The sequence below is a fragment of the Penaeus chinensis genome, chromosome 19 (genome assembly GCF_019202785.1).
Source record: "Penaeus chinensis breed Huanghai No. 1 chromosome 19, ASM1920278v2, whole genome shotgun sequence".
NCBI classification, from domain to species: domain Eukaryota; kingdom Metazoa; phylum Arthropoda; class Malacostraca; order Decapoda; family Penaeidae; genus Penaeus; species Penaeus chinensis.
This window is the reverse complement of record NC_061837.1, coordinates 5,122,568-5,145,067: the sequence shown is the minus strand read 5'-3', so window position 1 is coordinate 5,145,067 and position 22,500 is coordinate 5,122,568. Positions and strand designations below refer to the sequence as shown.

Sequence of the window (22,500 nt, the reverse complement as noted above, 5' to 3'; positions counted from 1 at the left end):
AGATTAATAGACAGAGAGTAAAAAACACACCATCTAGACAGAGTGCTTACTAACACATATGTAGCTTGAAATGGCACCCTATTTCAAACCTTGAAAATTTGACCCTTATCAGACTGACTGCTTTGCAATTTTATTCATCTCGCCTACACCAATATATATATATATATATATATATATATATATATATATATACACACACATATTCTATATATATATATATATATTCTATATATATATATATACATATATTCTATATATATATACATATATTCTATATATATATATATATACATATATACATATATTCTATGTATATATATATACATATATTCTATATATATATATATATATACATATATTCTATATATATATATACATATATTCTATATATATATATATATATATATATATATATATACATATATTCTATATATATATATATATATATATACATATATTCTATATATATATATATATATATACATATATTCTATATATATATATATATATATATATATATACATATATTCTATATATATATATATATATATATATACATATATTCTATATATATATATACATATATTCTATATATATATATACATATATTCTATATATATATATACATATATTCTATATATATATATATACATATATTCTATATATATATATTATATATATATATATACATATATACATACATGAAAAGGAGAAAACACACTACCGTGTTGATACTATGGTATAAATACCCACACTGTAAAACTAAATTTAATTGAAAAAGAGACTACAGTTTCGGAATCCACCTGGATTCCATCTTCAGGTCCAGGTGGATTCCGAAACTGTAGTCTCTTTTTCAATTAAATTTAGTTTTACAGTGTGGGTTTTTATACCATATACATACATGTACATTTACATGATTATACACACACACACATGTGTAATATATACATACATGTATACATGTATTTTATATATATGTATACATATGTATATATTATATATATGTACAGATATATGTATGTATGTGTGTGTATATATACGTATGTATGTGTATATATACATATGTATATGTATGTATGTGTATATATGTATACATATATATGTAGGTGTGTATATGTATGTATATATGTGTATTTATGTTTGTATGTGTGTGTATATATAATATATATAATATTTATATAATACATATATAATATATATATATAATACATATATATATATAATATATATATAATACATATATATATATAATATATATATAATACATATATATATATATATAATATATATATATATATACATACATATAAGTATACATAGTCTGTGTACTTTCTTCAAGAAATTAATTTATAAGAAACATCGTGTTACAGTTGAGAAATTTTAGTAGTCTTGGGTAGTTCACCTCCCAAAAGTTAGATATATAGGCATGCTCATTAGGTTCATTTCATAATAGAATCAGGTGTTAGTATTGAGCCAAATTATGCTCCTCTTACTAAGCAATGATTTCATTAGTGCATCTTATATTGTTAGGGATTAGAAACCATATGAACTATAGTTGAATGTACTTTTCACTTTGACATTTCTCAGGTGGTAGTGAAGGAGGAGCTGTTATTAAAACCGAGTGTGAGAAGGGCATCAGTTCAGTCAACCATAGTTCCCCCTCAAAACACATAAACAATGTGTCTGTGATCCAGTGTGGACCAGTTCTTGCTAATGCTACCCAGGTAAAGGTCAAGACCGAGCCTGGAGGTCCTTCACCTCCTGCATCCCTGCCTCTAACCAAACCTGATGGGCAGTTAGAGAAGCACCACGGTCATAAGCTGGCCAGTAAGCAAGATCCACAAACTGATGAGTCTTATGGCAAGAGAAATCTTGTCCCCAAATCTGACAGACAATCTGATAAATCTGTGGACAAAGACGAAGATAAGTCCTCAGAAAAGCATAGTAAACGGAGTGATAAGACTAGTAACAAAGGAACTAAATCTGAGAGCAAATCAGCCCATGTTACCCCAGAAAAAGAAAAAGCATCCCACAACCACACACAAGACTATAAAAACAAAGGTAAGGTGATCATTGCAATTTTAAAGAAGTCTTAAGATGTCTTTAATTAAATGTTTCACTTGCAGCTAATAATGCAGAGCTGGTAGAGGTTTTTCTCAGTGGTAATATGTTAGCTGGATTTCTGACTTCTTTGTTGCACTTAAATATATATGAGAAGTTTTGAAGGATATAATAGTTTTGGCTTATGGTTATAGAGAATAGAGTACATCTTGGAAGTTTGTTTACCCAGTTTATGCAGCAGTATTTTCTCTCTCTCTCTCTCTCTCTCTATATATATATATATATATGTATATTATTATTTTTTTTATTTATTTATTTATTTGTCAATACTTTAGAACTTGACCACCTCAAGTATCCTTATTGCTGCCCTTAATGCAGGTGTGGACAAAATGCGAACGTTGAGCAATGGGACACAATCGATGTCTCGTATGCATCATAAATCACACAAGTCTTCTAGAGGTACGAAAACTTCCTCTACATGACAATTACCTTGTATGGCATATAGAAAATTTCTTTTAATGGCAGCAGTTTATGCCTCTAGTTGAATAGTGTGAATAGCTGGTTTTGTACAGCCTTTGCACACAAAGTCAGAACAGACAAGGAAATGATGCCTAAACTTGAATTATAAACAAAATGCATTATTTGTTCCAGTGCTAGTTGTAGTGCTGTTTCGTTAAAGATTATTGAGCTTAATCTCATATATCCTGTTGCTAGCTTGTGCTTTCATGTTGCACGGAATTATACGTCAGGAATTAGTATATATTGTAACTCAGCGGATCCATTGTATTGTTCACAAATCAAGATATTGATGCTTGTATGGTGTGTATGTATGTTTTGAATTGAAGATGACATAATTTACAAATAGTAGGATCTTTTCATTGGCTTTCACTGTGCTGTTGAGAGCTGTATATTGATATTCTTAATATTTTTGCATGCGGGTTCATGCTTGTGATTATGCATGCATTTGTGTGCATATGTCCATACTTTGTAAAAAACTCAATAGTAAGTTATGATCAAAACTGCACAGTCATATTGTTTAAAAAGAAAGCTGTCCAGTGGGTCCCATAGGTGCCTACATACCTACAGTGCTAGTAAACATTAATGTTTGTCATCTGATTTCAAGAATCTCAGATATGTAGCATTTTAAGGCCAGTGCTGTTGCACCTTCCAAGAGTGTACATTTTGTCAGCATATGTTCCTTTGCTATTGATAGATGTCTGTGATTGGTGCATGTTGTTAATTAAGTTATGATGTTCACTATTTATTTCTTTAAGGATGATTTTTTTTTTTTTTTTTTTTGGGGGGGGGGGGCTAGAACATAAATTACTTTTTACTAAGATTTATTATGGGTATAAAACTATGTAAGGTTAAGGGGTGCCTCTTTTCATCTATGTTTTTTGTTGCTTATTTGTTTTTATTATTTCTCTCTCCTTGTAGACATCATCCTCAAATTACATAGCGAAAAGATACAATGTTCAGTTAATTTCTCTTTTCAGTACAATAAACTGCTTGCATGTTCATGCTTTAGACCTGGAATGGAGACTACTTCAGAGTATTTTACTCAGTCCAGATTTATCTTAAATTTTCATCATGTTATGTATCAGATCATTCCATGTTATGTGATTCTGCTAAAAACAAGGATAGATTTCATATGTGTACCTTCTCTCTCTCTCTCTCTTTTCTTCTTTATTCTTTTTTCTTTCTTTCTTTTTTCTTTCTGTCTTTCTTTCTTCCTTCCTTCCTTCCTTCCTTCCTTCCTTCCTTCTTACTTTTTCTTACTTCTTCTTCCCTTTTCCTTTTCAAATGTTTTATTTTATTAATTTATTTTTTGTTTGCATTTCAGAATCTAATGACAATGCTATTGTAGCAGCTAAAGCTATGAAAGAACCGGTGGTGGTCCTCAATAAGCTCTCTTCGGAGGTGAGTAGCATTTTTGCCTTCCCATTCCTTTCCTTGCCTTTTGTGTGTCTGCTTGTGTCCCTGTGTCTGTGGATGTATATCTTTAGGTGTGAGTGAGTGTGTGCATGCTTAACCCCTTTCAGATGGGTCAGGTATACAGCCGTCATAACAATCTGTCGTGGGCTATATGAGTGGTGACACACTAGAGTGCATGGCGAGAGAAGTTCTGTTACATGTAGCGGACTCCCACCCCCAGCATCTGCGAATTGCCAGAAATCCCCAGAGTTTGTGACAGAGATTTTTTATATCAAACACCATTGGTTAAGTGAATTTGGATGTGTGTGTGTGTGTGTCTGTCAGTCTGTTAGTCTGTTAGTCAGTAGGAGAATGAGAATAGATTTCAATTATGTCTGTTATTGATTAAATTTGTGAAATTTATCCAATTCCTGTAAAGCATGAATTTATATATATATATGCCTATTGTCATTTCAGGAGCTTAAATCAATGGGCCGCATTCCAAAGCTTTCAGGGGTAGGGTCCAATAAACCAGAGAAAAACCCTGATACACCTAGAAATAGGTAAGTTTATCAAAACAAGGTTTTTAAAGTATGAAGATTTATTTATTGGTTTTAGTATTACCTTGAATATTTAAAGTAGATTCAGAACAAGTTTTATATATATTTATACTTATATATATATATATATATATATATATATATATATATTTTTTTTTTTTTTTTTTTTTTTTTTTTTTTTCCCTTTTCTTTCTTTCCCATTTTACTTATATCACATTAATGAATTATGCAATAATTGTATATCATGTTAATGAATTATGCAATAATTTTTTTTTTTTTCTTTCCTTTTTTTAGTAGTAGTTCAAGAAGTTCTCGAGGACAAAGAGATGCAAAGAAGTACAGGGAAGTCAGCTCTGATTCTGAATCCTCAGAAGAAGACAAGAAGAAGCCAAATAAATACTTTAAGAATCGGGAAAGAGAGCGTGAGGAGAAGAAGAAGAAAGGTAAGTCTTTATTTTTGTTCTGCTTTGATTCTTTATTCTTCTAATATAGTAGTTATGAAATTTATACATTTCAGCTTTATATTATTACTGTAAATTACAGACGCCTTACTCTTCAATTCCAGATAAAGCAGATAGGAAAAGAAATCGTTTACAGTCTGACGAGGACGACTATAATCCCGACCAGGAAAGTAAACGAAGGAAAAAGGGTGCTCATGATTCTTCAGAAGACGAGGATTCTGAATATGAAGAAACAGAAGGTTCAAAGGTAACTTATGATTAAGCCATTTGTAATCAGATGGAATAGAAATAATGCAGTGAAAGTTAGGGTATTTAAATTTATGTGAATTGATATGATAGGATTTTGAGTTGAAATTTACATGTGCTCTACATGCTCTTTCACTATAAGTATATAAACTTTGGACAAATTTCTCTCTCTCTCTCTCTCTCTCTCTCTCTCTCTCTCTCTCTCTCTCTCTCTCTCTCTCTCTCTCTCTCTCTCTCTCTCTCTCCCTCTCTCCCCCTCTCTCTCTCCTCTCTCTCTCTCCTCTCTCTCTCCTCTCTCTCTCCTCTCTCTCTCTCCTCTCTCTCTCTCCTCTCTCTCTCTCTCTCTCTCTCTCTCCTCTCTCTCTCTCTCTCCTCTCTCTCTCTCCTCTCTCTCTCTCTCTCTCTCTCTCCTCTCTCTCTCTCTCTCTCCTCTCTCTCTCTCTCTCTCCTCTCCTCTCTCTCTCTCTCCTCTCTCTCTCTCTCTCTCCTCTCTCTCTCTCTCTCTCCTCTCTCTCTCTCTCTCTCTCTCCTCTCTCTCTCTCTCTCTCTCTCTCTCTCTCTCTCTCTCTCTCTCTCTCTCTCTCTCTCTCTCTCTCTCTCCCCCTCTCTCTCTCTCTCCTCTCTCTCTCTCTCTCTCTCCTCTCTCTCTCTCTCTCTCTCTCTCTCTCTCTCTCTCTCTCTCTCTCTCTCTCTCTCTCTCTCTCTCTCTCTCTCTCTCTCTCTCTCTCCCTCTCTCTCTCTCTCTCCTTCCCTCTCCCTCTCTCTCCTTCCCTCTCCCTCTCTCTCCTTCCCTCTCCCTCTCTCTCCTTCCCTCTCCCTCCCTTCCTGATTATTTTGGTTTTCTTTCCATATTTCATTGCTGCTCCTACCATTGCTACCTGAATCTCAAATATTTTTTTTTAGCTTTCCTTGAGACACAATTAGGGATAGTGAACTTTTTCTGTATATTTTTATCCTTCAACATATGCAGTCCCTTTCTGGCTTGCTGTAGAAGTACAATTTACCTTTCATTGCAGTTGAATGTACAATTTCTTACTCTTTCTCTTTTATCTAACCTCAGGCCCCCAAGAGAGCTGCTGCTCCAGCACCTCTGCAAAAGAAACCATCATACACCAACAAACGTTTGGAGAGAAAGTTGGTGCCACAAACTGAGAAACTCACAGCTGAAGAGTTGATGGAAACTGGTGTTTACCAGAGATTTAACAGAGCTGTTGAAAAGATATTTGATAATACTGAAGATCTTGATCTCAGTGCAGAAATTGGTGAGACACCTGAAGTTTTGAATGGTTTCATTTTTTAATGTGTTTTTTCAAGTAATTTGTTAGTTATACTATAGATATCTGTGGAGATTATTATCCTTATTCCATAAAACTAATTTTATAATTTCTGTGCAGAGGAAGATGGTGATGTTCCACAGGAGTATCTCATTCCAAAATATGAGCTGTCAGACTTATGTTCTGAAGCCGCAAAGTTGAAGAGTTTAGGAGCTATGGCCATAGTACCACCTGAAAGGCTTGTCAGACTTCTCAACATCCTGGAAAAGAATATCCGAGATGGAGCCAAAGTGACCCCCATAGTGGATGAGGTAATTACAAAATTAGATGATTATTTAGATATTTAACCATTATTTTTTCATTTAGATAGAAAGTAAAAGGGAAAATATTTTGAAAGTATTTTTCTTGTTTCGTTCATACCAGATGCTATGAACTTTATTACCAATTTATTTTCTACTTTAGTGTTCCTTCTAGTTAACTGTGTAATGTCCACCCCAAAAATAGAATTACATTCTCCATGGTGCATCATATTTAATAATCTGAGCTGAAAGTATAGTGAAAAATTTTATTAGGTAGTGTATATCATATACAAAAGTACATGGGATTTACTTGCATATCTCAAGTTTTTTTTGTTTGAAGTACAGTAAGTGGTTGGAGAGGCTTTTTTTTTTTTGTGACCAACCATTCATTATATATTCACCACAGTCATTATATAAATCTTGAGTACTAAAAGATTTGTTCAGGGTTAGGCCTGTATTGGATATATATTATATTTTTGTTATAGTAGAGACTACCCTTGGCAGTTGTTGAAGTACTGTTTAACATCTCGTTATATTTAACTTCTTATTTCTCTCTTTATTAAATATTCATTTACACATTTTAAAGGAGGATGAAGATGATGACAAGCTATGGATGGAGCTGGTGATGGAACGAATCTTGCGTGGGATGGATGCCTCTCTCACTGCCATGAACATATTGACATCACCTAACATGAGCAAGAGAGTGTACCTCGAGGATGTCATTGAAAGATGTGTCCAGTTTACCAAATTCCAACTCTCCAACACCATTTATCCATCCTTTGATCCTGTTTACAGGGTGGATAGCAAAAAAGGTAAGTCATTATGGTATTTCTTAGTACAACTATTTATTCACTGTAAAGTACAGGAGAGGTAGGAATTACTTTCATCAGATTGTTATAATGGAAAGAAATTATACTTTTTAGCTCAAGCAAAAGATTAGACGTACATATTTATGTATTTGTTGCAAAAATGGCTACTCATGTGAATTCTGAGATCTAAGGCAAGGGAATTAAGATTAAAGATTCACCAGTTGTGAGTTCGGTAAATTGTAAGATTATACTACACAGAACAAATTATTTTCAATATACAATTTTAAAAAATCTCTATCTCCAAACAGATAGTTATGTTGGCAATGTAAAAAGAAAGAGAGCCCAGTGTAAGGATGTGAGGAACCGGAGTATCATTGGCCTCTACAATAAGTTGCATGAGGTGGTAGGTCTGTTAGCTGACCTTTTAAGCATCCAGACACTAACTGACACAACAGTGTTGCAGCTGTCTACCCTTGGTGTAGCTCCATTCTTTGTGGAAAATGTTTCAGAACTCCAGCTCTCTGCACTCAGACTGGTTACCAAGGTATTATAATCTACCATTTTTCCATTTTAGAAGTCTTATTATGTTGTGATTGAGAAATCTGGTTTTCTGTTTTTATTATTACTATTAACTGTAGTTATTATTATTATTATTACTATTAATATGACTATTTTATTTATTTTTTTTTTATTTATTTTTTTTTTTACAGGTATTCTCCAAGTACAACAAGCATCGTCGTCTGTTATTAGACGACATTCTTGCTTCTATAGCCCGCTTACCCAATAGTAAAAGGAGCTTGAGAACATACAGATTGAACTCTGATGAAAATATTCAGATGTTAACAGCCTTAGTTTTACAGTTGATACAGTGTGTAGTTGAACTCCCAGAGGAGCTGGCACAAGACAACAAATATAAAAGTGCTAGTGATGGTGATACACATAATTCCAAAGATTCCAAAGATTCAAAAGTGGAAGAAAAGAAACCGGAGTTAAACATGGATAGAGATGTTTTAGTGTGTAATCGTTATGAGACTGCCATGAGTACAGCATATAGTTTTCTATCAGTGTTCCTTCAAAAAACGGGCAGCAAAAGTGAGGAGATCGATTATCGACCTCTGTTTGAAAATTTTGTTCAAGATCTCCTTGCCACAGTGAACAAGCCTGAATGGCCAGCTGCAGAACTACTTTTGTCACTCTTAGGCAAACTTCTAGTACAAAAATTCAGCAACAAAAACACAGACATGGCCCTTAGGGTATCATCTCTGGACTGTTTGGGGGTAGTGGCAGCAAAGTTACGACGTGATGCTGTGTCTTCCCAATTGGAACTTGAAAATATTAAAATTATAATCCAAGAAGTAAGGGAGGAAGAGAATCGTGATGCCCCCATGCTTGAAGATGGCTCTCCTCCCACTGAAAATGGCACCACAGGTCCATCTACACCATCCAGTAAGAAGAGCAAAAAGAAGGTAAGAAACTGGAAGAATTATACAACGTACACAAGGCATGATTTTGACCTGATGTCAGTAGATTAATATGGTGGACTTGCCAAAGATGGCTAAATATAAAAGGGAGAAGAATCTCCTTCTCTCATCTCCCTCCTCAACTCTCCTTTCTCTCCGTCCCTCCTTCCCCTCCCTTTTATTGCTCTTTTTGCACTTTGAAAGAAGTGAACAGCTGTTAATGTGCACGACTTGATGGTATGGTTACTTGTCACCTGGTTTTTGAGCTGGTTTACCATGATGTGATCAGATGTTAACTGGCTTGATCGGGTTATAGGTAGAAAATGGAATTTTTTAAGTCCTATAAATGTTTTTTAGTAAATTTAGATTCTAGCCTGAAAGTGTATTTGTTAATATTTTGGGTTAACTGTATTGCAAATAGATAATGATTTGAACGTAAATTCATTTCTTGTCAACCTCACCAATGACTTTTTAAAGCTTGGATTATCAAATTTACAACTCTATATTGTTCTATGCAGATCTCAAATCTCTTTAACCCAATGGCGCCGGGTATAGAAAATTAAAAAAAACTCGACGCTCTGGCGAACGGCGGCAGCGCGCCGACTCTGAGCGCGTGAATTCGGTACATCAAGCCGAATCATTGCCTCGGGGCGTTTTGGCGTGGTGCCGCTGCGGACAGCCGCACGCCTCTCATCGTGCGTATTGTTATGACGGCAATAGCCGTGACCCGTCGCCATTGGGTTAAGAAAATTTGTTCATATGTACTGTAATTTATAGGTAGAAATGTGAAAAAATCCATAGGTATATCCAGATATTTTTCTGAATATCCATGCAAAGCTATACAGAATACATTTTCTCAAGATCTCTCAAATAAAGCAATGTTGGGGGTCATCTCCATAGGAGCAAAATACTGAAATATTGATTGATTACTCAGCATTTTAGGTGATTATTCTCAAAACTTGAGTGTTAGAAAAAAAAAAAAATCTAATTCAGACATTCATAAGCAGAATGGGCTTTCTTAGAGAGAGAAAAAAAGAATCAATAAATGAAATAATAATAAATAAATAAAGAAAAAAAAATAATAAAAGATTTTTAAAAATCCATATATAACAATATTAAAAAATATATACCTTAAAAATACCTCTTTGTCTGCATTAATATATTAACTAAATATTTTCAAAATTATTTAATAAAAGATGGGAAAATTTGCAGGTTCTAAAATAGCACTTTGAAGATGTTTCTGCAATGAATTTTCAGTGCCAGAGCAGCTATAGTGACACAGAAAAGCAGACTTATATATTTTACTATATTCAAAGCCTGGTAACTGGGAGGAAAGTGATACTTTATGGTACTCTTTCCGTGAAACAAACATCATCAAAAAACAAGGATAGTGACCAGATACTGAGAACATGTAAATTTGATACTGAATAGTCAACTGTTCCTAGAAATGCCAAAGATTTCCTATGGGATATTGAATTACTGAATGTCAGTTGAATCACCCTTCCAACATAAATACTTAAAAGTAAATATTGCTTTAAAAAGTTAGTTTTATGTATTTCTTTTTCTTTTTTTTCCTTTTCTTCCCCAAATAGATAAAACATTTTCTATCATTAGTTGATATAAAAACTAAAACACATGTCATTACATCAAAGGAATTTTGATGTTAACCGTAGCTGAAAACACAAATGTTTTTGCAAAAGGAAATTGAGATGGAAATTTCATAGTATCATATGTAAAAAAATAATAATAATTAAAAAAAAAACTATATTATCCAGTTAACAGTGTAATTAGCATCTCATTTCCTAGTGCCTTTCACATTAAATTATTTCCAATTAAAGTTGTGCTGTACTAATACAATATGCTCTTCTATCATGTAGGCTTAATGGAGCTTGGATGTTTATATGAGAATTTAGTCATAAAGATAATACTAAGACTTCATTATTTCAAACTTGCCTATTTCAAAGCCAAAATTCAGAACTTATTAGTGCATATATGGCATGAAGACACATGGACCCATTTGCTACCCTTTTTACATGTAGTTTATGTATTTTGCATCTTCCAGTAATAATACTTTATGTTAACCCTATGGTGAAGTGATACCATCCCTTAGAGTCTAGCCAAAGAGTCAGATGCTCAGGGATCCTTATCTACCAAACTAATGTTTTCGTATACCCTCACTATCCCTAAGCAAGAGTACCCTGTGTCATGCAATTTTGCATTTATAGTTCTGAATGGTCTAATAACACTAACAACTTATTAGACTTTGACTTCAGTATCCTCTGAAATCAATGAGAGTTACCCATGAAAATTACATTTGCACTGTTTTAGATTATCACCAAGAAAGTAGTTACAGTATTTTTTGTAATTATGTGCAAGAGATGCCTATGTTCCTTGGTTCAGTTAAACTAAATGTAGTGAATGTTGTGCTTAACTTCAATATTTGTATATTGTATGCTGAATAATTGGTTTATAATAGGAACTACTACTAATGGAGAAAAAGTTATTTTCTTTTTTTAAAGGTACTCTAGTTCTCCAACATTGCAACATTGCATTTATGGCATACATACATGAGAAACAGTCTGTGTAGTTTTTCAATAACCTTCAGATAGTTTTCTTTCACTTTTCATATTCATTTTCATTTTCTTGTGTCTTGACTTTTACCCTTATATATGTCAAGGCTAAATTAAATTAATGGTAGGAATCAATCTAAATTCAGTAGTGTTCTTAAGGTATTCTGTACATCTGGTATTTGGTTCCCATTGTATACAGATATTGCTACCTGTAAATGATTATCCTTCTATTGCAACATGATAAGGGAAAGATCAATTGGGAGACAGTTTGCCCACACTGCAGTCCTTTTTATTCTTATTCTTCCATAAGAGTTTGAAAACTTATTTCCATTTGTGGAAGTTGTACAATTTAAAGCATGAGGATTGTCATGATGAATTATCCTAGACATTCCCCAATGAACTATATACTTTAAAAAAAAAGGGGGGGGGGGGATCTTAAGGTGTATAAACCTTGGGAACCATAGAAATAGGATAAAGGGAAGATTATTTCCAGAATGTAACTTTGGTTCCTCAAAAGAAGAAAGCTCAGGGGTAGGTAATATTTTTTATTTTCGCAGTGGTTAGAACAGTTTGGGTCATTCAGGATAACCCATTGATTCCCACTTGGTGAGTTGAGACCACAAGGGTGTAGTGGATGGTTAACAGAGGTCAAAAAAACATGGAAATATATTGCAGGATAGTTTGCTAGGCATTCATCAATATTCCTTTTAAGAATGAAGAAGCCATTTCTTCCAGGAATATTGTATTACAACTAGATAGGTAAAGATTAAAGAATATTTTTTTTCTTACAGCTTAAAAATATGTAGTTGAAGCATCTGTTGTCAGAGGTCTGAGAAAGGGCCCAGGAGTGTAAAAAGGTTATGAACCATTGATATAAGAGGAAGAATGTGTGTTGTTAAGACTCCATGCCTCTTTTTTGTATTATTATGCATAAGTGTTTTTTGCTGTTTTGCCATTTTCTAAGGTTTATTGTTATTTGTAATGCATTATCAAGATAGTAATAGACTGTTTTCTTTGAGCACACTCCATATTATCTTATTAGGTAGTCTACAACTAGGTGAAATAACAATAACACTAAGTGACATTTTTTCATATTCAATTTTCTGTAATACACCCTGCACCTCCAGTCATGGTGGGCAGGAATAGGATCCCAAGCATGGAAGCAGTGTCCTTGAGCCATCACCCTCTAGGCATGACTCATGGATGGTACAGTGGAAAGCATGGAAGGGCCCTTTCCTAAATGCCACCCACCATTCCATGACAATATCTCATGATGAGTCATTCGTATCACCCCAGCCCTCAGCCAGATTTTTTCGTGACAACACATTCTTGTCGTGTCATTAATTTATTTTGTTGTTATTTAACAGTTATTTATTTAATTTTTTTTGTCTATTTCATGATCTAGATCACATTCCTTGTGGATATTATTTCAGTAGGTGTTGATCACCTAAAATATTATAGTTTATTTTGTCTATAATCAAGTAGTAGATTATCTTTTAGTTGTATTGAAAAAGCAACTGGAAATAACTAAACTAAACTTAAAAAAGGAGAGAATAAAGCATGTCCAGAGAAATCAAAGCTAGATTAATTTCCATGAAACAGTGTCAAATAGAATCCTAAAATGAAATGTAAACCAAAAAGGTGTTCTCTCTAATAGATGTTAATATAATTGATGATATCATTAATAAAAGAAAGTTAATACTCTGGTAACCCTGAGTAGCAATTTTTACCCCCTTCTTTTTCTTTTTCTGTTTCTTCATGCTAATGTAAATGCAGTGTTGAATCGGCTCTTATGCTGGATGACCAAGAGAATAAAGCATTTGATGTGTTTGTTTTTCTTTATCAGAAGGGTAGTAGTGAAAAGGCCAAAGAAGCAGAGGCTCAATCAGACGAAGAGGAGGAGAGGACCATGTTTTTGCAGAGAGTCCTCTTGGACTGGCTTGCTGTAAACTCAGGAAGTGAGACAGCACTCTTGCATGCTCGGCATTTCTACATCGGGCAGTGGTACAGGGAGGCTTACACAGAGATTATGCGTCAGAAGCAAGGACCATTACCACAGTCAAATACTCGAAAAGGAGCTAGCCACAACAAAAAGAAAAGAAAGAGAAAAGGTAAGATAACACTCACATTCTAGTAATAATTGACTGATACTTCATATGAGAGGTTTTTAACATCAAATGCAAATTAGATTTGTATTGTTTTGCTTTTTAGCTTTGAAGGTTAATACACATATGTTTATATATATATATATATGTATATATATATATATATATATATATATATATATATATATATAATATATATCATATATCAAGTAGAGCATCGAAGGGAAGTACAGGAAAGCTCACAAATATAGGATATTCGTGTTTTCCTGTACTACCCTTTATTATTCTACTTGCCATTTGTTGAACATGAATTTTCCACACGCACACGCACACGCACACACGCACACACACACGTGTAGATATATATGTATTGATTCATATATACATATATGTTTATGTAAGTATGTTATACATATATATATATATATATATATATATATATATATATATTATATAGATAGATATAGATGTATACATATTTAGTGAGTAGAAATCTATGTTAACAAGGATTACAGAGTAACTTTCTTAAATTATCGTTGCATCTTGCATATATTTCTTTCTCTTATGGTTTTTAATAATCTCTTATTAAGGAGATGAGAGTGATGAAGAGAGCACAGGAGAATCTGATGATGATGATGATGACGACGATGTTAAGAAGGGCCAGGTTGATGAAGCTCTTGCTGCTGAGGTCACCCAGTTAGCAGAGAGGCGTAAACTCTTCCTTCTTACAAAGGTAAGTTATTTCTATACTGTATTTTGATGTATCTCAATTTGAAACCAATACTCTGCTAGGAGTCTTAATTTTCACTGCATTTGCTATGTGATAAATCCATATGATGTCATTTGTTTGGAATGTTGTACTTGTGATTGAAGAAAAGTAAATCTTCAAAAGTTGATAATTAACAATAATTTCACCCCAATCTTTTTTTCTTTTTTTTTTATCTTTGGAATATTTATAATTGTTTGGATGATTGTTATTGTTTTGTATAGGTCCCAGCCTTCCCACCTGCCTCGCCAGGAGCAAAAACACAGACACTTCAGACCCATATTGGCTATGAAAATGCTGAGCTCATTACCAGATATTTAGCCTCTAAGAGACCATTCTCTCAGAGTTTTGATATGTATCTGAAACAGGTAGGCCATGTACATAGATGCACCTCATTGAAAAATATATTTGTTTCCAGTGAGAGCATGCTGAATATTTATTTGATGATGATAAACTATATATTGTAACAGTGATTTTTTATAACTTTTTTTTCTTTCTTTTCTTTTCTTTTCTTTTTTCCTTTTTTAAAATGTTTTAATTTCATGAAGACTATAATGATTAATATCTCTGGCAACAGATTTTGAGAGTATTAACAGAGTCAGCCATTGCGGTGCGCACGAAGGCCATGAAGTGCCTGACTATGGTGGTAGAAGCTGATCCAGGAGTTTTGTCAAGGAATGATATGCAGATGGGTGTGCATCACTCATTCTTAGACCACTCCACCTCTGTAAGAGAAGCAGCTGTTGACTTGGTTGGAAAATTTGTCCTATCACGCCCAGAAGTCTTGAACACATATTATAATATGATTGCTGCTAGAATTTTGGTGAGTTCCTTGTTACGTGCAAGCTCTACTGTATATCCTTTTTTACTCAGTGTAAAGTTTAGTTCTTTATAGCCTGATCATGGTTTGAAAAGAGTGTTGGAAATCACAATTTTTCTTTCTTTTAGGACACGGGTGTTAGTGTAAGAAAAAGAGTCATCAAGATTTTAAAGGATATCTGCTTAGAGTGTCCAGACTTCAACAAAATTCCAGAGATTTGTGTAAAAATGATCCGAAGAGTCAATGACGAGGAAGGTATCAAAAAACTAGTTCAGGAGGTCTTCCAGGTTAGTATGTACATGTTTTTCATATTCTGCCATACTTTCAGTGATGAAATGTGAAACTGTTATTAATAAATTACCAAGTTCTATTTATCTATTTGTTTACTTATTTATTGATTGGTTGATTCATTGAATACTTATCACTGTTGTATTTACAAACTACCAATTGGTATCTACTAGAAATGTGTAATAGACTTTTTCTTTATAGCAGTTATATATCATAAGACTAGAGATTTGGTTTTCACATACATGATAATCAAATTATTTAAAGGATATTAATAAGAAAGTTACAGGGAATAAAAGTTGATTTAAAAAAAAATTATAATTAAAAGTTATAGTGTACATATTACTTTGATTTTATGTTATTTTGTAAAACCCATCTCATTTTCAACTTTCAGAACATGTGGTTCACACCTGTGCGAGAGAGACCACAATTAGACGAAGAGTCATTATTGAGAAAAGTAAACAATATCACAGAAGTGGTTATAGCCTGCAAAGATACTGGCTTGGATTGGTTTGAACAGCTATTGCACAGTGTGAGTTAACTTTCATGTCAATTATGATAATGTCTTCTTGTGTTACAGCCTTTCTATATTCATAGTTTCTTTCTTCTTTCAAGTGTTTTATTAAAATATGAGTTTTTTTATTTTCAAACCAACAGATGTTTCGCCCAAAGGAAGACAAAGAAGATGTTACAAAGGTCAATACAGAACCTCCGAAGTCATTAGTAACGGCTTGCAAGCAGATTGTAGACTGTTTGGTGAGACATATCTTGGTGCTGGAAGAGGGAGACCTGGAGAGCCAGCCTTCAGATCAGCCAAGAACCACATCACAACGTCTTTTGGCATGTCACCAGACACTCTACCTCTTTGCTAAAATCCGTCCCCAACTTTTGGTGGACCATGCTATCACACTGCAACCATATTTAGCATGGAGGTGTCGGGTAAGTTTTTGTTTTACATCTTTGAATATTTGCCGATGAATAAGAGTTAGGATGTAAATTTGTCATTTAGATTGTTTATATATGTAACTTTTCCCACCATTAATGCTTATGATCTCCATTCTCAGACGCAAGTGGATTACACAATGATTGGTGTGGTGGCTCGAACTTTAGAATTGGTTGTGCCTTTGATGGAGCACCCTAGTGAGACTTTCTTGTCTCAGCTGGAAGAGGATGCGGTCAAATTAATCTTACAACATGATCGCACAGTTATAACATCTTGCTTGGCTCTTCTAGGTTCTATAGTCAACACTGTCACTAAAAACTATAGATTGATCAAAGATTGCTTTAACAGGTAAGAGTGTATTAATAGATTTTTTTTGCTAATTGTTAGATTAGGTATTTCATTAGCTGTATATAATAAGGTTAGGCCATTAGTTTATTAAACAAATTTACAGTTTTGGGGGGGGGGGGGTTAAGCAAGCAAGCTTTGGATATGTTTCTGATGCAGAGAGAAAAGAAAAAAAAAAAGTGGATGATTTTTCTAAGTAAATTGTATATAAAGAAACCATGAAACAAATGCAATAAAAGAGAATGTCATTCAAAACGGATGCATAGATTGCCAGACGGAATTGGCTAGGTGCTACAAACCCCCATGTATACAATGAGTTTCAGTAAAGTTTCTGCATTATTTATCCAACTGCTACAGACTTTTCACCAGCCTCTAGTTGCCAAGCAATTACTAGCTTGCTACAAATGCTCACATTCACATTTGCTAAGAAATTGGTAAAAAAGCACCTTAACCTTGACAGAATAATGTCATTTCATACTGGTTAAGATAGAAAATAGTTTTTGTTCATAAGCTGAAGTCTTTTATCCTAATTTAAACTCTTTTTCATTTTAGGTATCACAGCTTTATTTCTGACTACAAAAGGCTGAATGAGGAAAACCCAGAAAATCCTCGACTGGAGAATTACAAGCCCTTCTTCAGAAGAGCTCTCTATACCATTGGCCTCCTGCTGAAACACTTTGACCTCAAGAACCAAGTAGTGAGATGTGGGCTGCCGGTAAGTCACAAAGCATTATGTGAAAACAAAGGATACATAGTTTTTTAATGATTTAAAGTTGAGAAAATCAGTTTCTGTCATAATTGTCCATTTATATATATATGCTGTTTTATCTTGTTCTTGGTCTTCAAAACATTCAAAGTTGTGTAAATGAGTATGATGCTGGGACAGTAATAAATGTATATTTCTTGTGCCCATCATATCATTTGTTTCATGATATACCAGTGTAAGTATTCTTGTACCAATTTCTCTCTATATCTCTCTCTAAAGGACAATATCACCGAGCAAGTATTTGAGACCTTGATGTACTTCATGGGTTTGCCAGATATAAACTTGCAGTACTGTACCCTTCAAGCTGTAGGGTTTGTTTGCATACGCCACTACGAACTGATGATGGGGTCTCGCCTAAAGCAGCTGTATCATATGATGTTACTCGACCCGTCCGTTAACACCAAGCTGCGCATCCAGACCCTACAAAATGTGGAGACCTATCTCCAGGAGGAAGAAATCAGGATGATCAAGCAGGATCAAGAGTGTAATTTTTTTTTAATCTATATACAAAATATGTTTATTGTCCACTTTTCATATTTAACATATCAGTTCTTTTTTGTTGTGGCCAGTCATTATGAATGAACTTGTTTCTTTTGAGGCCTATTCCTAGTAATGAGTTCTATGATGTAAATAAAGGTTGTGGTATATGTAGATACAAAAAACTGTATTTGTGTTTGGAGTTTTTTAACTGTGAAAACCTTTATTTTTCTATTTCAGGGGCAAAACAAAAAACTCGTGAAAATTTGAAAGAAATGTGTGATGTTCAGTCTGGTATGGCATCAGCAATCATCCAAATGTATCTCAAAGAGGTATAGTGTGTGTTTATTGTTGATTTAGATTTACAGATTACCTAAGTGTTCTGTGGTAAAATATTGAGGAGGGATATGTAAGTAACATTGGCATTTTAAAGACAAGTCTTGATTAAAGGAAAATGTAAACTGACTAGTGAATTAATGTATTTTCAGGTTTTAGAGTGTGTAGTAGCTGGCTGTGTGGTTGTCCGCCACTCAGCACTACGAGTGATTCAGCTGGTGTTAGCACAAGGTCTTGTCCACCCCGTCCAGATTGTACCTTACTTGGTCTGCATGTCTACAGACACAGAGGAAATCATAGCACATTCAGCAGATAAGCAGCTGCAGGACATAGAGAAGAAATACCCAGGCTTTATTGGGATGAAAGCTATGCAAGGTTTCCGGCTGTCTTACAGGTTGCAGTCATTGATTCAACCAGCAATGCCTACACGTGGATTTCGGACCAAGGAAGGGGAACTCCCTGGAGCTCTTAATGGTTTCTTATATTCTATTATGCGTACGACCAAGCAACACAGAAGAGCAGTGGCCTTTTCCTTACTGAAGCAGTTTGAAGAGCAGGCAGTAAGTTGAATACTTGGTATTTAATGGTTTCTGAATTTACAACTGCTATTTTTCTTTTGTTGTAGTAGAAGTAATTTTCATTGTTGATCTTAAACTAGCTATCTTGTATACTTTTACATAATATATTATTACGGTTAATTATTTTTTTTTTTTTTTTTTTTTTTTTTTTTTATATTCATGATCATTATTATTGACAATATGAAAACTGCCACATTTGAATCTTTAAAATATCTTTGTTAGTATGATATTATCAGTACAGAATTTTATATTGTATTTTTCTTCTCTCTTACAGCGGACCAGTTTGACTGAACTCTTGTTTATAGCAGACAATCTAGCATACTTTCCCTATCAGGTGCTAGATGAACCATTATTCATTATACACCATATAGATATAATGATCTCTGTCACGGGTACTAATCTGCTCCAGAGCTTCAGGGAGGCAAGTGTTCCCATTCCTGCTTTATTTCTTTTTATTTGGATCTAGAAATATCATATTCTATACATGCACAAAATGAATAATGACTAATTCTTCATCTGTCAATTACAGGCCCTCCTCCCACCTCCAAATGCAGAGATGAAAATAAACCCAGAAACTAGACAGCCAGAGTTTGTAGATGACTTGGATGATGAGGAGGATGTAGAAGTGTATTTATCCCGCCTCCCACCTTGCCTCACTCCACTTGTGGAATGTATCAATGCCTCTCAGGGATGCCTCCTGTTGCTCATGTTGAAGGAGCATTTGAAGGAGATCTATGGCATTACAGATGGGTAAGTAAAGTTTTAATGTCAGAAGCATTAGTTATATTATAACAGAAGTACTTCTTTTGCAATATTAGATTATCAGCTATATCTAAGGCAAGAATGAAAACAATGTTACAAATAAATTTAGAAAGGTCTTCATAGTAGAAATTGACCCTTTGTTCTTAAACAACTTATAAATAATACCATCTCGTTACAAATAGATTTAGAAAGATCTTCATAACTGCAGTAGACTCTGTTCTTAAGCAACTTGTAAATAACAAGTATCTTACTGTTGTATTAGTTGTTATAGAAAATATAAGAGTAAGGCATGCAATTAATTTTTTGTAAGAACTACAAGTAACAAAAAATATAACCTAACTTAAAACTTTCATTTCAGGAAAATTTCACAGTATTCACCCTCCGACACATCGAAGCAGTATGAAAAGGGAGCTTCTAGAAAAAGTGCGTCGAAGTTTAACCCCAAAGCTATTCTAAAACGATTAAAGGAAGAACCTGTAAACGATGTGGACATAGTAGATGATACTCGGCAGAAGGTTGACCTCATCACGCAGTACCTTGATGTAAGTGCTGTTACTGATTCAACAGAATCTTTTTGATATCTAGATAAGCATAGCATGATATTTTTGTGATTAACCAGATTTTTAATCGAAAAGAGAAGGGGGGGGCACCATTGCATGTATGCATATGCAATGCCACTCAGGGACTAAGGGTTAAAGGACTCTTTCCTCAACTATCACAGCCAGGACCAAACACACACACTACTATTTACTTTTGAGCAAGCTTGACTGCAGACAATATTAAGATGTCTCTAGTGTGAGGGATTTTTGTGTTGTGTTGTGGGATTTCTATTGGCATGCCTCTATGTAACATGATTTTGATATATGTTACACATCAGGCTCAATGTGTCATTTACCGTATTCACTTGTGCCTCTTTAGTCTGTGCTTATGACAGTTCTATTTAAATTTTCAATAACTCCTTTTAAAAGGGCAGCAGAAAGGCAACTAGCTAGAGAAAAAAGAAAAAAAAATTTCCTTAACCCAATGGCGACGGGTCACGGCTATCGCCGTCATAACAATACGCACGATGTGAGGCGTGCGGCTGTCCGCAGCGGCGCCGCGCCAAAACGCCCTGAGGCAATGATTCGGCTTGATGGACCGATATCACGCGCTCAGAGTCGGCGCGCTGCCGCCGTTCGCCAGAGCGTAGAGTTTTTTTTAATTTGCTATACCCGGCGCCATTGGGTTAATGGACATCATCTCATATATATCTTTGAAACTGTTACATAAGGATTTTAGATAGATTATTAATGGTCAAACAAAGATCTTACTTTAAAGTGAATTGATTTGTATCTACTACACTACAATTGTTTGATGGGGCCTTTTGGAAGTCAGCTGAGTTGATCAGTTGTAGTCTTTTGTGCTCAGCCAGGAAGGAGTTTATCAATAGGCTCTAGTGACCACTCCCAATTTCTCCTTTCCTTGAAATTGTGGATAAGTGTGTTTTTCTTCCTAATACTATTGATATCGATAGTGTTATAATTCTTATTGATGATATGATTATTAAAATGTTATTGAAATCTTGGTGGCATTAACCCAATGGCGCCGGGTATAGCAAATTAAAAAAAACTCTACGCTCTGGCGAACGGCGGCAGCGCGCCGACTCTGAGCGCGTGATATCGGTCCATCAAGCCGAATCATTGCCTCAGGGCGTTTTGACGCGGCGCCGCTGCGGACAGCCGCACGCCTCACATCGTGCGTATTGTTATGACGGCGATAGCCGTGACCCGTCGCCATTGGGTTAAAGACTATGACATAATACAAAAGAAACTTTCAAAAAATCAAGGAAAAGGGTAAACAGGTGAGGTAGATAGAACTCATAAGTCACTCTTGGATGACTAAGCATTTATTAAGCCATCTTTATGTAAATACAGTAAATTAATCTATATTACAGTGGGTATGATATTTACTCTTACCATCCATATCAATTGGGTTAATTTTGTCTGGTAGGAAGGTGCATCTAAACCTTTTATTCCAATTGCAATGTGCATGTCACATATCCATGCCATGCCCACTGTGAGTTTACTTGTTTAATTGTTTTAAAACACATAGATGGCTACACTTGTAAATCACCAATGAGCCAATTATGAGTACTGGCTGTCTTGCCCGTGTAACCTTTTCTTTAATTTATGAAAATATTTTACATTATCTTATTTTGCCATGACTTGTTTATAACATTATAGTAATTATAATGTTTATAATAAAAATAACACCTTCAATATTCATAGCACTAGTAAAAAATACATTTTCCCACTAATTCAAGAAAAGGTGAAATCAGGTAAGGCAGAGCCATGTATGTGTAGAGACATTTCACAAAAAAATATAAAAAATGAACACACCATTTTCCCCATTTTTTGTTAATTTTCCCTGTCGTGAATGGGTTAATGACAGTATCTGAAATCTCATGGTGTCACTGATTCCGGTGGCTTCTGGCAACCATTCTTCTGTTTGGCCTGGAAGTCCACTCCATGTAGCAAAACTTTCTGCTCGGTGTGCTCTATCACTTCATGACATCTATAGCCATACCTGGCACATTAAGTTGGTTTGTTATGACCACTATAGGTGTGGTTTGGCAGATATGAGTTCAGTCCAAAAGAGGTAAAAATCAGAGGAAAAATCCATTC

General features: G+C 34.5%; 1 protein-coding gene across 5 annotated transcripts in view; it reads left to right on the top strand.

Moving 5' to 3' along the window:
• LOC125035033 (nipped-B-like protein B) overlaps positions 1-22,500 on the top strand; it is a 79,148-nt gene that overhangs the window by 43,374 nt on the left and 13,274 nt on the right. Inside the window, exons 5-30 of one of the 5 annotated variants that reach the window (XM_047627096.1) lie at positions 1,588-2,061; positions 2,440-2,520; positions 3,905-3,981; positions 4,453-4,538; positions 4,833-4,978; positions 5,101-5,243; positions 6,303-6,504; positions 6,637-6,827; positions 7,402-7,627; positions 7,933-8,168; positions 8,335-9,090; positions 13,501-13,765; positions 14,350-14,492; positions 14,750-14,893; positions 15,103-15,348; positions 15,474-15,632; positions 16,025-16,162; positions 16,288-16,569; positions 16,695-16,921; positions 17,471-17,633; positions 17,904-18,168; positions 18,402-18,493; positions 18,650-19,057; positions 19,350-19,496; positions 19,605-19,825; positions 20,196-20,379. In XM_047627096.1, coding sequence (XP_047483052.1) covers positions 1,588-2,061; positions 2,440-2,520; positions 3,905-3,981; positions 4,453-4,538; positions 4,833-4,978; positions 5,101-5,243; positions 6,303-6,504; positions 6,637-6,827; positions 7,402-7,627; positions 7,933-8,168; positions 8,335-9,090; positions 13,501-13,765; positions 14,350-14,492; positions 14,750-14,893; positions 15,103-15,348; positions 15,474-15,632; positions 16,025-16,162; positions 16,288-16,569; positions 16,695-16,921; positions 17,471-17,633; positions 17,904-18,168; positions 18,402-18,493; positions 18,650-19,057; positions 19,350-19,496; positions 19,605-19,825; positions 20,196-20,379 — 5,702 coding nt within the window. Of the gene's footprint in view, positions 1-1,587; positions 2,062-2,439; positions 2,521-3,904; positions 3,982-4,452; positions 4,539-4,829; positions 4,979-5,100; positions 5,244-6,302; positions 6,505-6,636; positions 6,828-7,401; positions 7,628-7,932; positions 8,169-8,334; positions 9,091-13,500; positions 13,766-14,349; positions 14,493-14,749; positions 14,894-15,102; positions 15,349-15,473; positions 15,633-16,024; positions 16,163-16,287; positions 16,570-16,694; positions 16,922-17,470; positions 17,634-17,903; positions 18,169-18,401; positions 18,494-18,649; positions 19,058-19,349; positions 19,497-19,604; positions 19,826-20,195; positions 20,380-22,500 lie in introns of all 5 variants that reach the window. The other 4 variants (XM_047627095.1, XM_047627094.1, XM_047627097.1 and 1 more) reach the window with 4 other exon arrangements.